The sequence below is a fragment of the Acanthochromis polyacanthus genome, chromosome 9, assembly GCF_021347895.1.
Source record: "Acanthochromis polyacanthus isolate Apoly-LR-REF ecotype Palm Island chromosome 9, KAUST_Apoly_ChrSc, whole genome shotgun sequence".
In the NCBI taxonomy this organism is placed as follows: Eukaryota; Metazoa; Chordata; class Actinopteri; family Pomacentridae; genus Acanthochromis; species Acanthochromis polyacanthus.
This window is the reverse complement of record NC_067121.1, coordinates 22235263-22253639: the sequence shown is the minus strand read 5'-3', so window position 1 is coordinate 22253639 and position 18377 is coordinate 22235263. Positions and strand designations below refer to the sequence as shown.

Here is an 18377-nt window from a genome sequence, read left to right as displayed (position 1 = left end):
TTAATGTTATCTTCACTGAAAAAATAACATTTCTAAGTGACCCCAGACTTTTGAACTGTAGTGTACATTCCATGGACAGTCACAAAAATCATCCAGTATACAGGATAAGGCAGCACTTACACAAAATAATGATACAACATGGTAGCAAAATTAGTTATTAAAACATATAATTATGTTTCATAAGCCAATGTAAAGCGTGACTTACCCACCCAAATAGTTTTGGGAATTCCCTTTGCTATAATTAGTCTGTTCTATCATGGAAAAAGACCACATTTTGTGAAGTCACCTACTGAAACATGGAAATGATCAAGATTTCCACTTAATACTAAATGCAATGAAACCTGCTCTGACAACCTCCTATTGAGACCTTTGTCCCGTTAGAGCAACTAAACATTACTAATTACAGTCCTGCAGGTACCATATAGTGTTAAATAAATAAGCAAACCACCTCAGAAATTATTTAGAACAGGTGCAGTGGTTGTTTTAATGTGAGAGTGATCCTTGGGAAGAACCAAATCTAAACCACAGAGCATAAACTGATTCAGGTATTTTAGTTTTGGAATAATGCAGTAGTTCACTGAAGGAAACCAGCTGAGCTCTTCTTCCACTACAGCAGAAATGTATATCATAAACTGTAAAGTCAATGAAGCTGACACTTAAAGAAGAAGATCGACAAGTTCAAGTAAAACGAGCCTGGAAGTACACGCTCTCCATCAGTCCAAGCAGGCTACACACGCACACACTCAGCTACCCCGCCTCCGGACCACGCTGGTCCATAAAGAAACACACCCCTCTTCAGATTGCACAAGCGCTACAAGTTGGTTCATCCTGTTAGCTTCATCTGCAGGCTGGTGAGGCAGCAAACACCGGCAACTTCACAAAGATGGGTTAGAGAAGTAGTTGTCTTTATATGAAGCGGCGTGAACAGGCACATTAACAACCAAAGCACCTAAACTATAACAGTTTTTTTCTCAATGTCTTCCAGAAAGGTAAGAACCCAGCTAGCTAGCTAACTTGCTATTCAGTGACCGCTAACCTTACTAGCTAGTTAGCTTTAGCACCGGCTCTGCCCGCCCACAGAGTGGAGTTTACCTGCCAGTCACTTTAACTGTTGTATTTCATGTTGTATTTTAGTTCTGTTTTAATTTATAAGTAACACTGCGGAACAGATACGCAGTGCTGTTTTTAATACACCGCTTAAAGTGAATCCATAGTTCCCTTAAAGCTGACCCCTCTCACTTATATTGTTGATTTTTGGCAGCGTAAAAGACACTCCAAGGACATAAAGTGCGTTTTCTTCCCGGATGACGCCGAAAATGGTCTCCAGAAAGTTGGAAAGGAGGCATCAGCACTTTCAACCGTGTCGTCTGCCAAGAGCTGGGAGAAATGTGGAGACAGTTTTTTGGAAACTCCAGTGATAAAGGTAGACAAAGAGCATTCTGACGTGATGTATAATATAATGTTTATATAACACATCGTTGTTTTATTCTCATGTTGCTCCACTCTGTTGATGGTGTTGATATTTGTTTTTTACACTAGAACTTCCAGTCATCAGGGAGGAAACTGTCTGCCATAAGGAAACTGGCTCAGTCAGCTGCTGCAGGTAATTTATTGAATAATTATACTGCCCCACACAGTGCTTATAGATATACAGGGTTTCTGTAGGGCTTTAAAAAGCATTAATTATCATTAAATTTGACTGGTTAATTTCTGCAGAAACCCTGATATAATCCTTCAATTTAGTCTGTTAGTGTAGTCATTGTTCTGGGATAAATGAACTTGAACTCACCCATTCTACTTAACCTTTTATTTATGTAATTCTCTGTATTAAACCGCAGTACTTTCTAGATATTTATTTCTTATCAGAGTGTATATGTCAAGTGCCAAAAGCTGGTGTCAAAGTCTTGTTAGGTCCAAAAGCACATTTAAATATTCTGTATAGGTATTTCCTTATTTACATCCAAATATGTCAAATATTTACTTCTATATGAAGGAAATGTCGCACAGTTAACAACAAGAGTTAACATTGTGGAGCTCCAACCACCCTTCGCTGTGCACTGCAAATGGAGCACACCAGCTTACTGATACCTCTGCTCAAACACTGTAAAAGTACTCTACATGGTGGCAGTTGTAGTATTGAAGAAATTGAGTCATGCATGCTGAAACCAGCCAGAAAGATTGAGAAAAAGAACAATGGTACAAATAACCCTACCTTGCAATTTGACAAGACCGATTCCTTCGGTGTGTTACGTTGGAAACCTCAGAAGTCTCGGGGTAGAAATGCTCATTCATGCTTATTTCATGGGTAATGTGTCGTCCAGCATCTAAGTCGCCATAAGGACAAAGTAGAAAACTCAGTTTTTATCGGAGGGCTCTTTAAAATATAAAGAAATGCCAAACCCAAGTATCAAAGGGTCTTAACTTACACTCTCTTCTCTCTGTGTTTCCCAGTGCAGACCGGTGCTTGTCATGAGGATCCAGTGCATATTGCGTGGAGCTCCAGTGACAGTGAACAGTCTGACAATGAGACTCAGGCGCAACATCTATCCAGAGTTGTTACGCAGCTGCAACATCGATCTCAGAGATCAAGGAGACCCATGGCTCCCACTCAGTCTTACACCAGAGCACTACGCATGCTCAGCACCAGTAAAGGTAAAAAAATAAAAAAATAAATCACATCTGTTGTGACTTGTTTTTGTTACACAACAAGAGCTGAGGTATGTCTATTCACTAATGAGGACTTATAGCTGCACTTTAAAGCCTTAGAAAAGCTACTAGTTTCTTTCTTTCTTGCTTCAGATGACCTTCCTGATATAGACACAGACAGCGACCTGGATGAGTCTGAAGAAGATGCTGAGAAGGATAGCGGGCAACAAATCTCAGACTGCGAGTCAGAGTCCTGTGACGAAAAGCAGAAAGACTTGCCTCTTCAATCTGCGAATGTGAGTGAATCATTTTTAAGCTGATAACCCTCATTAGAATTAACAGCAGTGCAAAATTATTATTATCCCTGTGTTCAAAGAAACAGGTGTATCCCACTGGTACGGCGGTGGCACACACTGGCAGCAGGAAAAGCACAGGTGTATTACTGATGGCTGCATTCCACTTAGGGCAGCTCCTGCTGTTTTGCATGCTGGTTCAAGTTAAGGCTCACTGGGGCACTTAATGGAACTGAGCCATCATTACCGTTAATAACTCCACCTGTGCTGTTCCTGCAGTGACATGTCAAAATGTCTGCTATGAAAAGGTGTGTGTGTAAACAGTGTACAAGGCAAGATTCTAAAGCTTGTAATTCCTGTTAAGGGACACTAGGTGGGGCTCTATGCCTTCTTACGCTCCATTTAACTAATTTATTCCAGTGCATTGCCCACTTAAACTGTTGACTGCGGGTGCTTGCAGCTATCTAAACAGCCTACATAAATATGTGTCTGTGCTTTTTGTTGAAATCCACTGAGACATGTGACAGTCTGCTGTTCAGTGTGTCAGTTAAACCTGATGAAGCTTACTCGCAGCTGGAGCTTACGCTGCATGAAAGCCTGTGTTTGAGTGTAAGATCATATTCATGGTGTTGTGTCAAACTACATTATCGGTGCTCTTTTAATGATTTGGATTGAGAATGTTGTGATTGTATGTTTTGTCATCATGCCACTAGGTGGAGTATTGCAGTCTCTTCTGATGCCCTGAAAAGGCCTGATGGGCTCAATCTAGCACTTTCTAGTCAGGTTATGTTCTGTCAAAGTTCACAAGCTGAGGTAGCAATAAAATACTGACTTAACTGAGAGTTCAGTTTTCTGAAGCAGGTATCGCTGCAATAATTTAAAACTTTTTCTACTTTAAAGATGTCAGTAGTTACATTTAACTCTCTGAAATGCATATGTGCAGATAATTAAATAATCTGCTGTGCTTATGCAGAAAAATCAGAAGACTGTAGACCTGCAAGACTGACAAATGAATTGGCTAATATTGAGTATCTTCTGATGGTTTGGTTTTGCTCACTTTTTGTCTTCTAATGAAGTAAATACAATATTTTGGATGTTTGGAGTGTTTACAGGATGGAAGCTGTTTAATTATGCCAGCTTGGTGTGTTGAAAACCTTGATGTGCAAATAATGAGCAGACTAATTACTAATGATGATGTAATAAGATACTTGTGATGTGGTTGTCTGAACACAAATTCTGTTTCATTTGTAGTCGCGTTATCACTACAGTCAGCCTGTTTGTGGACCCTCCTGTGTGCTGTGGAGGTTTGTATTGACCGTTCCTTCTCAGAAGTCGTTCAGACACGGTGTTTGTAAAAGGCAGGGCTGGCATGGAGAGAATGTACAAGGAGTGGTGAAGGTGTTGTGCTCTGGTTCAAGACCACACACACACAGCATTTAGTTGTTTGAGTACATATTACAGCACATGATTGATCGGGTAGATGTGACCAAATGACTGAGGTAATGTGGTGATATAGATTGCGGTTTATTAAAATGTCCTTGAACAGAATGGCTCTTGATTGAAGCCAGTCATCGTCTGAGTCACCAGAGTGTAATATATTACTGTACCTGCCTACTAATTAAACTTAGTCGGTCCAACTGTACAACACTAGATGAACTTAAGTAACCAGTAACTTGTGATGAAGCTCATGAGTTTGGAGGCTGTGTGTCGAGAGGAAGCCTGTCAACAGATGAGCATCACTCCCGCAGACCAAGCTACTTCCTCTTGTGACAGTTTAATTTGCTGCTATCAGCTCTCTGGGGTCAAACAAGATTTAAGATCACCTAGCAGGAGGCTTGTGGTCAGAAGCCTGCTGGAAAGACAACATCTCGAGGGTCCTAGTTCTTTTAAAAAATACAGAGTCGCTAACATTTATGCATGTGGTGGTGTTGACGGGCTGATTAGTGCATATTTGGAATAGCATTTTGCTCTTTATCTCTTGCATTCATCAAATTCTCGTTTTATTTCCTTGTTTCATTTTGTGCCATGTCCAGTAAATATTGATTTAATGAAAACGGCAGAATGTGCACACCAGAGTGGACTTTTTAGAAAGCTCGCTTCTACGCTGCCTGTCGAAAATTAAACCTGATCTAACAGGATACAGAGGGAGGAAGATCCAAATCCAAGGCAAAGTTTATTACTCCAGATAATGCATGGCTGACTCACTTGGTGCTCGTCTGCCAGATTTCTGTGTTATTGTACTAGCTGCTGAAATTGGACAGGCGGAGCTGTAAAGGCGACTTTGCATTTCAAGGCCAAAAAGGATGGCCGCTTCCCAGATGAAGTGTGCTGCTCGGCGCGACTCCCCTAACATCAGCGCTTAAAGGGTCAACAGCCTCCACCACATCAGAGTTGCAGCAGGGCTATAAACATGGTTTTACTACTGTTTGTTCAGGAAAACTTGCTAGTGGATGGGGCTGCGTAGAGCTGTGTACTTACAATGCTTTCAGTGCTGGGTGAAAACATTTTTGAGCCGGAGCCAGGAACATAGTGTTCCTTTTTACTCTGTAGCTGGTTAGAGTGTGACGTCTGCTGGCACTCTGCCTAGCAGGGTCAAGTTGATTCAAATAAGAGAGCACATTGGCTGACAGATCCTGGTATGCCGGTCTTGTCTGCACATGACAGGAACTCAGGTTTCTCGTGGATTTTTCCATGAGAACTGATTCCCTCAGGTGTAGTGAGCAATGATACAGCAAAAAAAGAGTGTTTTGTTACGATATCTTGTGAATTTATCGACCTGTCAGTGTACCATATCCGCCCACTGCATTATTGGTTATTTATTTACTTTAATTTATAATCTCATGATTAAATCATGACTGATTTTAAGCATTTAATATCCTCCTCCTACACAATTGTATGTTAATTGCAGTTTAGCTCTTTAACATGTTAATTCAAGAGTGAAATATTTCAATATAGGGCCATTTTGTCTCAGTGGATTGATCGATAATTTTCACTCTTTCTCAAGGTAAAGGAGCTAGAGATCTCAGGTTATGTGTCTGATGGAGAGAATGTTGGCAGCACACTGACCTCGAGCAGACTGGACTCAGAAATCTTTCCTCTCCAAAGTGGTGAGGGCAGCAAAAGGTCAGTGAGTGACTGGGTGAGATCTGCTCAGGCAATGCTGCAGACACCTCAAAAACCGATTGACAGACAGTCCAAAACTCCTGAAGACTCTGCCAAAAAGAAAAGGAAGTTTCAAAGGTTTGCTTTCTGCTCTTACATGTTCCATTGCAGATACACAGATCTTGTGTTGTTGTTTTTATTTTTCCAATATTTAGGATACCACAACTCAGGATATTACTGATACTACTTTCCATCACTAGTGTTTCTTTTCTTCATTTTAGAGAGGTTTTAGAAAATATAACACTTCCTTCAAAAACTAGGTCCTCAAAATGATCTTAAAGCTGAATCAACCACTCCAATAAACTGATTAATATATGTGTTATTATGATTAGTTAGAATTTCAACTCTGTGTATATTATGTGTTTGACATATTGCATCAGAACAAGAGCAAACAAGTCATTGCTCTCTGCCAGGTGATAGTCGAACTTGAGTTGCAGTGTTTCCACAGCAGAACTCATGATGAAAGGGACACCTGGTATGATAACGTGGGTGCTAAATGTCGTTTGCCATCTTCAAGCCCACCAAATCTTACAGATGGGCTATCTGTCGTCTTCGACAGCTTGTTGTTTGCATCAGAAACTCTTGTATTGCTCTTTGAAATAAACAATTGTGCATGTGCCTTGGTTACATTGTGTGTTCTGTTTAAGTTTATCACATTACATCATCTACCTCTGTGCGTGTGTTTGTTTCCAAGTGGAGGTCTGGCAGAGAGGCTGCATCGGCTTCAGTGCAGACAGAGGTCAGCTATCAGCTTCTGGAAGCACCAGGCCAGCTCTGACTCCTCAGCGGCAACAACCGCAACAGGTGATCTGTGTCACACATATCCTCTGCATCTGATTACATGATCTTGCCCACATGCTTCCTTGAATCACCATTTAGGTTTAACGATGAACTTTGATTTGTGAGTGGGAAGAGGCCCATCTCTGAGCAGGCGTGATTTTACACACGATTGTATGGAGGGGCCACGCTACGGAAGTGCTGGCTGCAGGTTGATCAGTGTGGCTCTGAACTGTGAACTTAAAATGTAGGTGACAGGAAATTGCTTGCCTAGTTGTTGTTTTTTCTTTTTTCCTTTCCGTGGTGTACAAAACCACTTGTGTTCTCTATGATAAGTTTCTCCTTATAAGAGGACACAAGCAGTGGTTTAAAAGTGACAGTTGATTATGGAAAAAAAAAAACGAAACGCCCACCTGATCCAGTTTAAAGTTCGGGGTCAGTCGATGTTTTGATTAGCATACAGAGCTGAATGAAGGGTTAAAGTGCCGATGTGTTTTCTGACTTTACCTCATTTCAAACTGTAATCAAAATTGGATGTTTGTTTTTGGCATTGAAAGAATTATGTTTATGTAGAGCAGTCAACCAGATGACTCGCGTCAAGATTTTTAAAACATAAAAATATTTAATATACCTCATTATAAAGCTTTTCATTAAAAGTTTGTTCATGTTTGCCTGCCACACTGCCTTACACATGCTCAGTAACAACAACAATCATGCTGCAATGAGACAGCTGTTTATCTTTGTTGTAATAATTTTACTCTGTGATGTAAACACACTCACATATGCAGGAGACCTTGAATTATTTCCTAACACACTGCTATGCCTGCAGCTTATCATTATAGGTCAAAAGCAGGACTCGGGTACTATCTCAGCCCTGCTGCCTGTGGTTATTTTGATTATTTAGCAGTTTGGGACCTAAATGCACAGAGCACAAGTGAAGCACTTAACATTCATGTTTGGACAAGTGCATGTTAAAACTTAATAGCTCTCTAGCCATCTCCTTGATGTGATTTACTCTTATCAAAACCCCCCTCTGGCCAACTTATGTACACAATGAAGTGCATTGACTCTTCTCACTCATGCTGCAATTTTTCACAGAGGAATCAAGTTTACACACAGTTACCATGTAGCCAAGTTGCTGTCTTATCTCAGCTTGATTTATACCTGCAAGGCATTGTTTGCGATTTGCTCGTCTTAATTATCTCTGTGCACTTTATTGTCCAGGCCAAAAGCACAGTCAGCATCGTGGTAAAATTCCAAACATTCACGAAGTCACCCAGTGGGATTTAGTGCGTTTCATATTCAGCACAGCCGGAGTCACTGAGAGCTTTACAGTTATGCAGTGCGAATTGTCCTGATGCTAAAAATGAATTACCCTCATAATGCATAATGAGTCCCAGCGAGAGCAAGAGTCCGTGAGAGCAGGAGTACACTCTGTACGCAGACACACAAAGACACGCACGTCCAAAAAGACACACACTCAACATCTGTGTTGTTGTTGCTCTGCTCTCCAGTGGACAGGCCTGGCGTGCTGGTGCTGGAGGTGCTGGAGGTTCATGAGGAGTGCAGCATGCAGCTAGCGCACTGTGAGCAACAGCAGCCCCCTGGAGACGGCCACCAACACAGTCACCCTGTCTCTGAGGAGAGAGCTCATGTGTTGGTGTTATTCAACAGAGAGACAGCAGCCCAGCTGATTCCTGCAGCCAGAGATATCATCCACATATACCCACCATGGTGAGAGGATGCATGTCACACTTTAAAGTACCTCTCCATTCGAATATGGGCTTTGATATTGTTTGGCACAGAATGACGTATGTACAGTCTAATATAAAGACTGTGATCTGCTTGCAAGGGAAAACGTCTCTGTACTTACTTAAAATCAGAGTTTTTCAGTGTTTTTCCACAGTGGGGAGGGGAGGTAATTGTGCCCTGCCTTGCTATGAGCAGTGGAGCCACACTGGGTCACTGGGAATGTTTTTTCTCTGTGCCATATAGAAAGTTAAAGTTGTTTATCTGAAGTGAACAAAAAGCATCCAGTTGATTTGCCTTTGGAAAGCTTTTAGTGCTAAAAAAAAACAACAGTGGGGAAGTGTTCGGTTTACTTCAGCGGTGACACAGCTCTGATATGACTGAAAGCAATCAGTAAGGTGTAGAATTAGATTGACAGAAGCAGCAAAGTATTAATGGCTTAACATAGAGAGACTTGACAGATGTCTCTTTAATCTGTATTACAGTTTAGAGGAGGAGGTCGACACATTTGGCTACAGTCACCTCTGATCTTCAGCAGCAACACAGCGGTGTAGCTTGGCACAGTCAAAGCAGGCCAACCCGGGTTAGTGAGAAACAACCTGTAAAACATGTACACGCAGGATGATCACGTCTAATTTGCATCCAGTAGCAGTTAGCAGGCAACTCAAAGAAAGGAGATGTGGAAACTCCCGCCAACTGAGAATTGACAATTCAGAGAAATAGAAGGCATCATGTTATAGTCTTATTTGTTCATTTTAGTAAAAAAAAAAAAAAGCAAGTGTGCTTTTTTAATTTTGAGATTTGTAATTGGCACTCATGGTAGACACATCGGATACAAATTGGCTATTTTTACATGTTTTAAATGTGTCTGAAGGGAATCTTTATATGAAAATCCCATTTTTCTCTGCTTTTGTATCAATGCACAGCCTGAGTTGGATATTAGATGCAGTGACAAGGGTCTGAAGCTGATACAGCTAGTAATCACCAACTGCAGCAATCAATGACTTTTTAAAGAGTTATAGAAACTAATAAGGATCATTTGTCAATATTGGAAGTATCTGTTGCAATTCAAAATGACTTACAGGCTGTTGTAAGAATTAGGCCACCAACTTTGAATTAATTTGATTATTATCTGGGTCTGTTAGAGGAAAAAATGCACATCACAGTTCCTTGGAGTCCAATATGACATCCTTAAATTGTTTTTTAGTGTCCAAATCAGTCAAAAGTTGAAAGGTGCTCAGTTTACAATGATATCAAATGGAAAAGTAGAGAATCTGCACACTGGAGAAGCTCGTGCAAATGACAGAAAAATCACAAAAATTGAAAAATTAGATGCTTTCTGTTGCTTCACAAATGGATTAATTGTTTCTGATATAATAGGATTAAATACAATTTGAGTTAGAACAGTCTATCTTTTATAAATCTAAAATAGCACTGGAAATAAGCGGGGGTGACAGATTTCGTGAGTTATGTTTGTTGGTAAAACCGTTTCTTGAATTTCTTTCTCTTTCGTTTTTTTCTTTCTAAATAATCTCTTGGCCAGGGATCAAAAATTCCACAGAAAAAGACACTGTTACAGGCAGTTACACAACACAAGGCTGACACACTATGTACAGGACAGAGAGTAACAGGAGCTCTTAATATCATGCTGAGGAGGCAGTCTGAAAGATGGATTACTACACATTAATATATACAGTACGTTACACTTTTAAAAACCTAAATTGTGTGGTTTGAGCATAAAAAGTTGCCGCTCTGAGCTCCCAGTAGTAAGCTCTAAAGGTCCAGATGTGCGGACCAGTTCCTCGCATGGTGGGGTCGGGGTGGGGGCGTTTTCGGGATTGTTTTGGAGTTGGAGCGAGGCAGCAGTTGACTCCAGCTGTTGGGAGTTTGGGTTGAGTGTGCTCTGGAATATCCAGGCTGGCGGAAGCGTAGGGGCCTCCTCAGCGCTCTGACGTCACAAACAGCTCCAGGGAATGCTTCACATTCCTCTTCCTGGCAGTAGTTAGGTCATTTCCAGCAAGCCGGGGAAAAAACACAGTCGGATTATTTTCTGGAGCGTTTGGGAGTAGAGAGTGGAGGGAGCCAGAGGGCTGAGATTGAAAACATATGGTGGTTTGAGAGTATCTCTGGCTTTAGCACCTCTCCTTCCCTGTTACATTCTATTCCTGAAATCACAAGATAGGGCTGAGTCCACCATGCAACCTCGTTTGCTCTTTCAAAGAATATTTTTCTAGTCGACATGCATCCTTAAAACTTCTTTGTGTAAGTGACTTTGAAAAGTTTAAAGCATTTGGTTTTCATTGTAAGTCAGTATTTTTTTCTAATTTAATAAAACTCCCTTGCTCTTATAGCAGTCGTAAAGCTGATGACAAGCTTAATATTCAATTCAGTGCAGCCTTTACCACTACGGGCTGGGCCAATGTGGAAAAACACAGAATTTAGAGAATCAGCCTGTCTGGTAAAATTCCTCTTATCAGTTTCCGGTGTGACACTCGAGGGGTTAACCACCCCCATAATTCCTGCAGCGAGTGGGTTAGCTCCTCCCACCTCCCACGCCTTGTTGTGAGTGGGCTGAGGCGCGAGCGGAAATACCTGCAGGGGTTATTCACTTGCTAACTGTGACGCCAGCAGCAGGGCCACTCCTTAACGGCGGCTACCTGTCTGATGATGACAGCTGCCCACTCACCTGTTCACAATTGGGTCACGCTTCCTGTATGGGTGTTGTTCTCGTTCTCATGAACAGTACGTTCTGCTCTGCTGAGATTAGAGTATAGCTCTCACTGATTAACGATCTCTGCACAGATGATGGTCTGATAAACACCGCTATCAGGCTTAAGCATAGCACGAGTCCTTGTTCTGGGATTTTTTTTTTTCTGCCTAGGTGAGAGAAGTCACGTTTGACAAAAATTCAGCAGTAGTGGAAGAGATTCACATCTTGTAAAACAGGCAATATCATGCTATGAAGATACATCATTTAAAGTTTAAAATTCCAGTACTGCCTTGAAGGTTTTTACTTGCGTAGAATATTAGCAACACACAGTATAAAATATTTAAATATAAATACTCATGCATATTTGACCCTGACAAACCGTGTACGAATTTCTTTTGCTGCAAGATTACATAGTTGAAAAAGAGTTAGTCAATAATAATAAACATGTAACATATGTGCTACTGTGTTTTTATAACTCATTGAAGTGGATCGTATTTGAACTGCTTTAGTACTGCATGATGTATAAAATGTAAAGTAATGCTACTTTCCACTACCAATTTTCACAAATTTCGACTGTAAAAATGCAGTAAGAGCCGCATAAATCCCTCTGCTTAGTGGTAGTTTATATACTGACAGTCAGTAGAAACTTTGAGGTAGAAATGTACACAGAATTGTACTTGTAGGGGGGTTGTAATTATTCATTGTGGATTTACTGATGATCTAGTGCCCTGGTAGTTGAGATAATGATGAGTTGTCATTTTGTCATGATTCATTGCACATGGGTTGGTCACTTTGCAAAAGTGAACCAAATACACACCAAGCAATACTCAGTGAGTATCTGCACAATCTGAGAATGGGTTCTGAAGGCCTATATAAAGGCCCAAAAAAGGCCACCATTGTTAGTCCAGTGAACAGCATCATGCCGCGTCTATCACATGAACAACGTCTCCGGGCACTGGGTATGGTGGAGGCCGGTTTGAGCTACAGTGATGTAGCCAGGCGTATGGGCTGTTCCCAACCCACAATCAGAAGCCTGGTCCAAAGCATGCGCCGACGGATTGCTGCCTGCATCGAAGCAAATGGAGGCCATACTCGGTATGGACTGTTGTGACTTTGTGTTTGGCAGGTGCCGTTTTCTTTTGTGAAATTCTTTATTTTGAAATCATTCTTGAAACTTTAGATTTTTGTTTCTGTATGCCAATATGCTAAACAAAAGATTCATATGAAGAAAATCCAGTTTCCGGGTTCAAAATAAAAATTATGTTGGAAAAATATGGTCTCAAAGTTTCTATTGACTGTCAGTGTACATCTGCTAGTCTAATAATAAATGTCATTACCTATTACTTTTTTTAAACAAGAAAATATCTCACAAAGTGTACACAAGCATTCATATCATATGATTCAAAAGTGAGAACATTTTAGCATTTTTTAAGGTGCAACCAGTATGTTATAAATGCTGATTAGGTAAATGACTGTCAAAATAACAGCAGATGTATTTTGATTGATTGATGATGAGTCATCAAAGTGTCTGCACCTGTCTACAATGGCATAATATGCTTGGTATTTGTTTTGATTGACTACATAAAGTGCAAGGGATGGAAAGAATGCCAAGAACTGTACGGACAATCACATGCAATCAGGGAGGAACTTGACATGAAGAATAATTACATTTATTTCCCTGAGATAGTGACAAAAATAGTTGATATAGCTCTAATTATAGAGATAGAAGAAAGTAATTATTGTTAATAGTAATCCCTGTTCAGAGTGGCCTTTGGGGTTTGGCTACACAACAGTGAGCATCATTGATTTGCATAAAGTAGAGGCAATGACTTTGTGTAACAGAAATCTATCAATTTTTTCCAGTTATTTTTGACCATGTGAGTTATCTTATTATAGAAAAGTGGTTGAAAAAAGTATATACACTACTGTTGAATGTCTGAGTTCACTTAGAAATGTCCTTATTTTTGAAAGAAAAGCATTTTTTAATGAGGATAACATTCAATGAATCAGAAATACAGTCTAGACATTGTTAATGTGGTAAATGACTAGTTTAGCTGAAACAGCTGATTTTTATGGAATATCTACGTAGGAGTACAGAGGAACATTTCCAGCAACCATCACTCCTGTGTTCTAATGCTACATTATGTTAGTTTATGGTGTTAAAAGACTAATTGATGATTAGAAAACTCTTGTGTTGTTATGTCAGCACATGAATAAAAGTATGAATTTTCATGGAAAACATGAAATAGTCTGGGTGACCCCAAACTTTTGAATGGTAGTGTACGTATCACCTATATTAATGATTATTAGTTGTTATCATTGTGTGCCTGGTGATTTTCCTATGCTGCGGCTAAAACCTCTTTGAGAATCACCACAAATCTGTGCAGGAAAAAGAACGTGCTACTTGCATCCTTTTATATCACTGAGGAAGGAGAAAATACTAGAAGCACCCCTTAATGTAATAAGTGCAATAACTACAGTTTCTGAAATGATCTTAAAATTTTATCATCGCCTCTCTAAATCAGTTTGAGCAAAGACTGAACATTATCTTCCTTTCTAATGTCACATTAGACTGCATTTCATTCTAGTTAGGTGTACCAAACACTGGTGATTGTCTGTATGTAATAATTTTGTCTCCAAATATTTCTCTCCCAGTTTTTACTGTACGTCCAAATAAATAGTTTCCCCCCATTTATCAGTGTGTTTATTTTCTCAGTTTCAGCTTTCACCGCAAAACTGAGACAAGCTGTGACAAGTACGGCAATTCCAGTCACATAGTGCACTTGGCTCTGACTCAGTGATAAGCCATCATCACACTATTATCCTTGTTACATTTGGAAGAGATTAAGTCGTAATTCAAACTTACCACAGACAGTGGGCTCTGTAATTACCTGGCTGTTGTACAACATCTTTTATTCTCAGGCTCAGTGCCACTCAGGTGTGTACTGTTTACCTCAAAGACCTAAAATACTTGACCAGAAATGTTCCTAATGTTTTAAAGAGAGGTTCAACATCTCCTGCTTGCCACACCGCTCAGATGAGTGAAATCTAAGCGGGTAACGGTAAACCTTTAAAGATTAGCACCAGAGCATTGCAGGTCCCACATGTGCTCGCTTCAGTTTGGTATTTTTCATCAGAAAACTCTCAGCCTGTTTTATTGTGACGAACGTTGAACTATTTTTCCATAGATGACATCACATTTGGAAAGTGTTTTCAATCAAGTGCTGCAGCGCTGCGAAGTGTAGCCTCTTAAAAAAACCTCAATTACATGGAAATTTTATCTTTCCCCCAAGTTAAAGAGGACGCATGCATCCGTTGTGTTCTTCACTTGCTGTGGAGGAGTTCAACGTATTTGAACTTGTACTTTGTGCTGGGTGGTACACACTGAACAGACCTGCGGAGGTGTCTGGTACCTTATCTGAGTCTGACATTCAAACAGTCTTCAGCTGTCAGCCCCCCTATGTTTATGCAACAGTCTATTCCATTTATTTTGAAATCTGACTTTTTGCATCTGTTACCAGCATAATCTCAACAGAAGCTGTTTATCATTGCCTAGCACCTTTATAGATGTTTAATTTCATGATGAATTCAATTCCAAAACCAGGTTCTTCTCATGCAATAAGAACAAGTAGAGTTAAGGTGGAGAGTGCAAAAAGCTCTGAAACAGTAGCTGTATGGGAATATATGGTGCATCTAAAACTTACGAACTTTCATCTCTTTGCAGGCAAAGTCTCTCCATAGAGGACTTCAGCTGCCATATTATTCTGAACACACACTTCAGCCAGAAAGTCTACTCTGCTTCCAAATCAGCCGACATGTCTATTCCCAGAGGCCAGCTCTCTGCAGACAGACACATGCCATACTATTTGGGTAAAATATTTGGACTGCTGGAGGTATGCAGAACCACAGACGAGAGCAGCGCCAGGCAGGTGTGTATGCTTCAGCATCATTCAAATCAAGTGATTAAATTCCTAGTGTTTGATGCTATAAATTATTTGCCCTATAGGACATTAAAGAAACCTCACTATGCCTCTTAAACTCCCTTTCTGTTATTGTGAGACAGAAAAATGCCATCAAGTAAAGAAAACAGAAGATAAGCAAGTAATGACAGCACTAGCATGTTGTGTGCACAGTGGTTGGGCTACTTGCCATAAGTCTCAGCTCACATTCACAGAAACAAAACATTGGATGGCTTGTGTCAGTACTGTTTGTGATTTATTAAATCACAGGTGCAGCTTTGCAGGCGGCGGTTTTTACCACAGATTTAATCAGGTTCACTTTAGAAGAAGATTTAAAACAAAGAATAATAAACAGTCTCTTGGAGCATATAACCTGCATCAGTCACTTGGAATTCTAGCTTTAAACTTCTGCTGTGGAAATGTAACCAGTGATGGATTCACATATGCATTTTTCCAAATTTCTTACAGAAAACACGGTTGTTTTAGGATCTGTAGCTTTAAATGCAGTTGAGCTGCTGTTGTCCACACTATCTTCAAGAAGAAGACTCTCTCTGCATCTGTTATTGACAGGTTGACCGTACGTTAGCTGACACAGAAATGAATGAATGTGTGAGAGTTTGGCAATTTACCGCTTCTGTCTTTCTCATTAAGCAATCATTTCACATGAAAATATTCCTGAATTGTTATTCTGCAACAATCTTTAAGTGTTTGTCATATGTCAAAATAATATCCACACTAATGCCAGGACTCCAGATTTGTCCAGCAGAAAATTGTATTGTAACGTGATGACCAACATTACTCACTTCATCTGTTTGTGGTTTTAGTGTTGTGGCTGTTTTACTGTGGAAAAGTAAAATTTAAAATTGTGTTTTAATATTCAGCTTCCATTATGAGAGCTGAACCAATTTCAGTATTAGAAATTTTAATAAAAACCTGATCCACAGAAAGTGAATCATAAATTATTTTTGATGATCTTTTAGGTGCTACGAAAGACGATTATATTTGCAGCTTCACACCTGTAAAGAATTGCTGTATTTCTCTATTGCTTATTAACTTTAAGCTTCAGTCAATTCCAGCCATTTTCAGTACAAAAAATCGCTAATATTCTATTTGTAAATAAAAATATGACGAGAAATACAGGGAATATTGGACGCGCATCACGAGGTGCATTTCCTTGAAAACGACCGATTCGTGGAGTATATACCAACTTCAAGACATGTTTTGGACAAAATATGTTACTGGCTTGTTTCGTCTGGATGTCCAAGGTTGGATTCTGGCCGTTTTTTGTGGAATATTTTCATCTGTGTGTAATAATGAACCTGGAAATGTGAGTCGCACTGTGTACGTTGAAGCCGTGTATAGAGAACGGATGGATGGATATTCGTTGTTTGTCGGACAAATGTGTTTATATTACCCGCTGTGGTAATCACATCTGAAAGTGGTTTATACTGGCAGATTCATGAGAATCTAAGCTTTCCATCGGTGTTTGTATAATCACGTTTGCAGTTTCGGACATTTAGCAAATTGCTTATGCAGATCTCAAAGTGTACCGCGGGCGGGACACTGAAGCGCAACTGAAGCACAACGGGTTAAATTGGGACTGGCAATTTTTGCCTTTTTCATATATTAGTAAATTAAACCTTTATCAAAAAAAAATTGCAGCCAAAATAACTGCAAATGACAATTGCATCCCTATCATGATGTGTCCATACTATAGAAACTAAACTATACTGTTGAATCAAAAATAGATCATACAGAACTCATTGTCTCTGGCGTCAGTGGAGCTTAGAGCTGCAACTGTGATTTTCTCTTTGTTGATTATTTTCTCTCTTAACAGGTTGTTTCCAATCAGTAGTCAGTAACCCAAAGATGGTCTTCTATTATGTTAACCTCAATAAGATATCCAGCCGTTTGTATCTGAGACGATGAAGCTCATGAAAGTGAAAAGTGCACATCATGTTGAATAGTGCATCATTGTTTGCTGTTTTTGCCTCACAGGTTGCTGCCTCAGACGCTCTCTGTAATTTTGGGTGTTCAGGAGTGTTGACAAGACACTGCGTCTCGCTCTTGGAAGCTATTGAAGGACTTGGCCAGGCTGGCTCTGTGGAACAGGATGTGGAGGTGGTGGTCCAGAGAGTTTACTCCATCCCTGTGGCTGACTGCTTCCCTGTATCCGTCCTCAAACCAAGAGTCCCCCTCAGGTCCTCCGCAGCTCCTCCTCCTCCTGCAGAGAGAGGCAAAACCAGGTATTGTTGGACAAGCTGATAATTGGTGGCCCATTGAGGCCTTTGGTTTGCCACTTGATGCCAAAAGAGCCTGTGAAAAATAAATCATGTTTTATCTGCTGTGTATGCTTTGCCACAATATAAATGATTCTTTTTGTTTAAATTGCATGCTGGTTTCCTTGGTCTCAGGCCTTGCATGTTTCTCCTTGGTGGCACAATGTGTCTCAGTGGTCGATCTATTGTTCACAGCGCAGCAGCCCCCACAAAGTGCTCACACTGTCTCCAGCCATATGGCATTGCTTGACAAAGGACACAAACATTTCTAATTGAATCCAGCCCCTCTGTGAGTGATTCTAGCCAATTCTCGGGAAGACAGCATGATGTTTTCAGAATCTCGTGCACCAGCAAGCCAGAGTTGAATTGGTGCCCACGCATACTCCACTGGGTGGAACAGGTTTGCAGCAGCTTTAGTGTTTTGTTTTATTATTTACCGTAACACTCCATAGAGAAATCACAATAAATATTTTATTGGGGTGTAGAAAAATCGAATTTCTCTTAATATCTGTAAGAATGCACATCTATGTGACACAGGATCAGATTTGTTTTTGCTTTGATTTGACTGGAAAGTATTTGAATAGCAAATTTTAGTATTTTTTTTTGAAGGAAAACAATAATAAAATGCCAAATATTTGTTTAGCATACAAGATTATAGACTAAGTATCATGAGGTTTTGGACTGATGGTAAGGCAAAACAACAGCAACTGTGCTAATTAGCTTTTTTAAATATAGTTCTCTAACATTTTATAGATTAAATAAGTATTTCACTATGTCACTTTCATTATCCACAACCACTTAT

The 18377-nt window shown here is 40.0% G+C and overlaps 1 protein-coding gene across 2 annotated transcripts in view; it reads left to right on the top strand.

Annotated features, from left to right (window-relative positions):
• Positions 1-778: 778 nt before the first annotated feature.
• The window catches only part of spidr (scaffold protein involved in DNA repair), a 41214-nt gene continuing 23615 nt past the window's right edge, over positions 779-18377 (top strand). The window contains exons 1-10 of one of the 2 annotated variants that reach the window (XM_051953300.1): positions 779-989; positions 1262-1423; positions 1540-1603; positions 2452-2652; positions 2800-2942; positions 5944-6062; positions 6796-6905; positions 8393-8612; positions 15062-15266; positions 17295-17542. In XM_051953300.1, the coding sequence (XP_051809260.1) occupies positions 975-989; positions 1262-1423; positions 1540-1603; positions 2452-2652; positions 2800-2942; positions 5944-6062; positions 6796-6905; positions 8393-8612; positions 15062-15266; positions 17295-17542 (1487 nt within the window). In that variant the 5' untranslated portion in view covers positions 779-974. Of the gene's footprint in view, positions 990-1261; positions 1424-1539; positions 1604-2451; positions 2653-2799; positions 2943-5943; positions 6180-6795; positions 6906-8392; positions 8613-15061; positions 15267-17294; positions 17543-18377 lie in introns of both variants that reach the window. The other variant, XM_022204478.2, reaches the window with a different exon arrangement.